Below are 5,258 nucleotides of genomic sequence, written 5' to 3'. Positions count from 1 at the left end.
AGCGTTACTCATTTTTGCCAGCTGAGTGGACTGGAGCAACATGAAATGAAGTGCTTGGCTCAAGAACACAACGCGTCGCCCGGTCCAGGAATCGAAACCACAATCTTACGATCATGATGCTGACACCCTAACCACTAAGCCACGCACCTCCACACATGGTCCCATAACTTCCTATAATTAATAATAGTAAAATAGCCCTCAGATCACACCTGACTGTCTTAAAAAAATAACCCTAAAAAACAAAAATAGACACATAAACTAATGTAGTCCTAGATACTCTGTGCTTTCTACCCTGCAGAGGAGAGAACTGTCATGTCTTGAGTGGTTTTGGTCACAAATCTGCTAGATCAAAGCTGATTTAGGGTTAAGCAATGAAAACCACTGACCCATGGCTTCCTGGGTGGACTAAATGATAGCAGCAACAACAGACCTTCTCTGTGGTCATGCAACCTGCTAGAAATAGCAGCCTAATTAATCGCTCTAAAATCACATCTTACTATCAGTATAGAAAAAAAAAAAAAGTAACGAAGGACAAATTGTGTAGTATAGCCCAATGCTGGAACGTCTATGATGGAAAGTCATCTTGACCCAATGTCGTGTAATTAGGACCATTAATTTAGTAAGACTCATGTGATGCATCCAGCTAGGACATAAGCTCCATCACAGTTACCCGGGGCTAAGCAACAACAACATTAGTGAGCTGCGCATTTACTGTTACCACTTATATGTGCATCTGCACACTTGCAAGCATACTTCTAATAATCCTGGGAAATGTACAGAATGTTGCAATCTATAATTTGTCTCTCCAACTAACTTCAACTCACATTCACCCTCCTCTTCTCCCTCCCCCTCATCCCCCCCTCACCCCACAGCACCATTTTCTTTTATTCTTTTTTCTTTTCATTTTACTTGAATAACGAAACATTATTATTATTATTATTATTATTATTTGACATTGTGTTTAGCACAAAAAAAAAACAAAAAACGGAGGAAAAATAAGATGAAAAAAAAAAGAGAACATCTTGCTTCTTTCTTAAACAAATTAATTAATGTGGAAATAGCAAACTAATTAACAAGGTATGATGAACCGAATTAATAAAGAAGTGCCAAATGAAATCAACAATATTTCCAAACATCTTCCTCCACAAATGACAGTCACACAAGGTTAGAGAGAGAAAGAAAAAATAAAATAAAAATGAACAATAACAGCAACTGTTAAGGTGTTTCTAAGTTCATTCTTCAAGTTAGAACAATAATTGATAAAAAAAAAATGAACCAGCATCTCCCTTTTAGCTGGACATCTGATTGGTTACCTGTCGATATGACCCCATCAGGCTCTCTCTCTCTCTAATTAGTGACTTTTATTACAGAGGCACAAGGACACAAATTTAGAGATGATGATGATGATGATAATAATAAAATTAATTTTTTTTCTAATATGGGCACAGGGTCTGAAATTTGATTGGGAAGAGCTGAGTTGATTACATTGACCCTTGTATTTGACTGGTATTTAATTTATTGACCTTGAAAGGCAAAGTTGACCACGGTAGAATTTGAACTCAGAACTTGAGAAAGTTGATGGGTGAAATACTGCTAAGCATTTTGCCTGGTGTAGCTCACTGCCTTGGATAATAATAATAACAACAACAGCAATAATAATAATAATACTTTCTACTAAAGGCACAAGGCCTGAAATTTTGCAGGAGGGGACTTGTCAATTACATTGACCCCAGTGTTTCACTGGTACTTAATTTATCGACCTTGAAAGGATGAAAGCAAAGTTGACCTCAGTGGAATTTGAACCCAGAATGTGAAGACAGAAGAAATGCTACTAAGCATTTCGCCCAACGTGCTAATGATTCTGCCTGCTCACCACATAATAATAATAATAATAATAATAATAATAATAATAATAATTTCTTTGTTAACCTCTAAGGGTCACAAAAAACATTGGGGATGGTACAGGACATACAATTTGAGGTTACATGAAAGACATGTAAAAAGTTAAAAAAAAATACAATAATGATATAAATTTTACCAATGAATAATTCCCCAAAAGTGGGAGACTTACTAGGGTTGCTTGTGGAAACATCACAAAGCCACAAGGGCTGTGATTTCTCCATTTTGCTTACAGGCTCATGTTTAAAGTAGGCCATTCTCTTGGACCATTCTTGCTGCATTCACTCACCCTTCTACAAAATTGCTGGGAGGCAGCATTTCCCTCTCTACTTTCACTTTCCTTTTCAAGTGAAACTTGAGAAAGTTGATGAGGGTTTGGCCAAAGAGGAAAGTATCTGTCTTCAGCCCTTTCAATCTAATTCATCACAAAACCTCTATCCCTAAGGCCATCAGCTCCCTAGTAGCTCCCCTTCCTGGCAGTGAAGACAGACCAAATGCTTGGCAGCATTGTGTCTATCTTCTGAGTTTAAATTCAGCTGATGTCGACATTGCCTTTCATCCTCTCAGGGTCAATAAAATAAGTACCAGATGTATACTGGGTCTATGTAATTGACTTATTCCCTTCCCCAAAATTACTGCCTTTGTGCCAAGATTTGAAACCCTTTTTCTTGTTGTTGTTGTTGTTGTTGTTGTTGTTGTTAGCTGGCCAAATCGTTAGCACACTGGGAAAAGTGCTTGGCAGCATTTTGGCCATCTTTATGTTCTGAGTTCAAATTCTGCTGAGGTCGACTTTGCCTTTCATCCTTTCGAGGTCAATAAATTAAGTACCAGTTGAGTGTTGGGGTCGATGTAATCATCTTAATTGCTTCCCCTGCAAATTTGAAGCCTTGTGCTTCCAGTAGAAAGGATTATTATTATTATTATCATTAAGGTGGTGAAATGGCTTAATCGTTAGCACACCAGGCAAACTACTAGGCAGCATTTTGTCTGTCTTTATGTTCTGAGTTCAAATTCTGCCGAGGTCGACTTTGCCTTTTAACCTTTCAGGGTCGATAAAATAAGTACCAGTTGAACACTGGGGTTCATGCAATTGACTCACCCCCTCCTCCAAAATTACTGCCCTTGTGGTATAATTTGAAACCATTATTATTATTATTATTTTTACTATATTTTACAGATGACCTTGTCACCAATTCAGACCTATTCAGATCTCGTGCTGTCAACCTTCGACAAAGAATGTGGTGGCAGAATTGTTGGGTATGTATAACACCTACATTATTTTGTGTTAACAATCTCTGTGGGGTGGTGGTGGTGGTGATGTATTTATGTTGCGAATGCCAATCATCACATTAATTAATTTTTGATTTAATTTTAATTTCTCTTTCAATGTCATTTGTTCATATTTCTGTCTAACTTGTTGTTTTCAACTCCACTCCAGTTACCACTGTTTTGCCACTCCAGTTACCACTGTTTTGCCACTCCAGTTACCACTGTTTTGCCACTCCAGTTACCACTGTTTTGCCACTCCAGTTACCACTGTTTTGCCACTCCAATTACCACTGTTTTGCCACTCCACTTCTTACCAATACTGTTGGTCCCTCTACATTTCTTACAACCTCTTCTGTTGTCTCTATTATTGTTTCCACTCTGTTTTTTTTTATTATTAAGCAACACTCCGGGAGTGGTTGGCGGCTAACTTTGTCCCTCTGGTTTGAGGCTAACTTTGTCCCTCTTGTTTGTGGTTAACTTTGTCCCTCTTGTTTGTGGTTAACTTTGTCCCTCCCCCCACCTTAGTGAATCACAAAATTGCTCTTAATCTTACAAAGTATACAAGGTCTGGTCAAAATATGTCGGGACTGGAGCTGCAAGAAGAAAACTACAACACATATCGATTCAGCATTTAATCTCCTTTGGATTAGTCCCTTCTGAAACCATATACTTTATCCAACATAGTTTCCATTGATGGAAGCATTCCTGGAACACCTTTTTTGGGATAGCGAGCAGCTGCCATGTGGCATTCTCTCGGACTTCCTCGACATTTCGAAATCTAGTTCATTTGAAGCAGGATTTGATTTTTGGAAAGATTCTTGGCTGAAATAACCTTCAAGCCGTGTCTCTTTCTATGCACGTAGCGTGAGTGGCATGAGATGATCATTCTCTGCACACTTTACTTCCAAGTACTGTTATAAAGGACAGAAGTGGATGAAAATGTTATAACTTGGTGTGCATTCACACCAGAGCTGAAGGTCAATCTGGGCCGAGTGGCTTCAATGTGCGTACTTTAGCGCCGTTACCATAGCAACAATTGTGATAGTTTCTAATCAGATCTTGTATGAGACAGTTTCTAAGTCATAAAAATGTGATCAGTTCTGAAGAAGAGTGTATGAAACTGTAAGATTTTATTTAAATTAAGAAAAACAACCAAGAAAAGAAAAAAGAAAAAAAAACAAAATAAAAAAAAAAAATTCGTTTAGAAATTTCTTTTCATATCCTCAGAATTATAATTAAAATGTTATATAGTTTAACAAAATGTGGCTGGAATGTATAAACCCATCGTTGAGATAATAGTGTTAAAAATATAAAATAAAGTAATTTAGATTCATAATTATAATTTATCTGAAGTATGTATGTTTTAAATAAACATATTTTTAAATTGAAAGACCTCAAGATTTTCTTTGAAGAAATAAAAGCTTAAAATAGACAAGAAATTCTAAAATCTGAGGATTTTTATTGTGCTAAATTGACAGAAGCTTTAAAACTAAAGTAATTTTTACTGTCTTGAAATACCAAAAGAGTTTTAAAAAATTGAACTTCACCTGTTTTAGTGTTAGAATGGTATTTATTGAAGTAATGTACAAAAGTGAGAATGTTGTGAAATGAAAATTTAAATTCACTAGTGGAATGCTTATGTATTGAAAGCCAAAACAACAAAAAAAAAATGAGTATTGTTTTATAATGCTAAGTAATGTATATAAGTGTGTGTATATATGTATGTGTATGTGTGTGTTTGTCTTTACTGTATGTGTGTGTGTACTATATACATGTATATGTGTATATGTACATGTGTGTGTGTGTATGTTTTTGTATGTATGTATATATGTGTGTATGTATATGTGTGTATGAATGTATGTATATATATATATATATATATATCTATATATATATTATAAGATCTGGTAATTAGTCATATATTAATATATTAATTAATATCGATTAATTATCAGGGGGCCAGCACATTTAAAGAATCAAAGAGATTCAGAAATATTATCTGCAATCTCAGGGGATTAAGGTACATTTTAAAAATAACGTCGACCACTAACGTTGACAATTAATGCGCTAAAAATAGATCACATTTTGTG

At 35.7% G+C, this 5,258-nt stretch overlaps 1 protein-coding gene across 1 annotated transcript in view; it reads left to right on the top strand.

The window, feature by feature from the left end:
* Positions 1-5,258, top strand: part of LOC106883789 (vesicle-associated membrane protein 4) — a 44,992-nt gene that overhangs the window by 34,035 nt on the left and 5,699 nt on the right. Inside the window, exon 5 of the mRNA XM_014934921.2 lies at positions 3,077-3,156. Within this exon, the coding sequence (XP_014790407.1) occupies positions 3,077-3,156 (80 nt within the window). The remainder of the gene's footprint in view (positions 1-3,076; positions 3,157-5,258) is intronic.

Source organism: Octopus bimaculoides, chromosome 12 (assembly GCF_001194135.2).
Source record: "Octopus bimaculoides isolate UCB-OBI-ISO-001 chromosome 12, ASM119413v2, whole genome shotgun sequence".
Classification (NCBI taxonomy): domain Eukaryota; kingdom Metazoa; phylum Mollusca; class Cephalopoda; order Octopoda; family Octopodidae; genus Octopus; species Octopus bimaculoides.
Note: the sequence above shows the minus strand (reverse complement) of the source record. Positions and strands in the feature narration are given on the sequence as shown.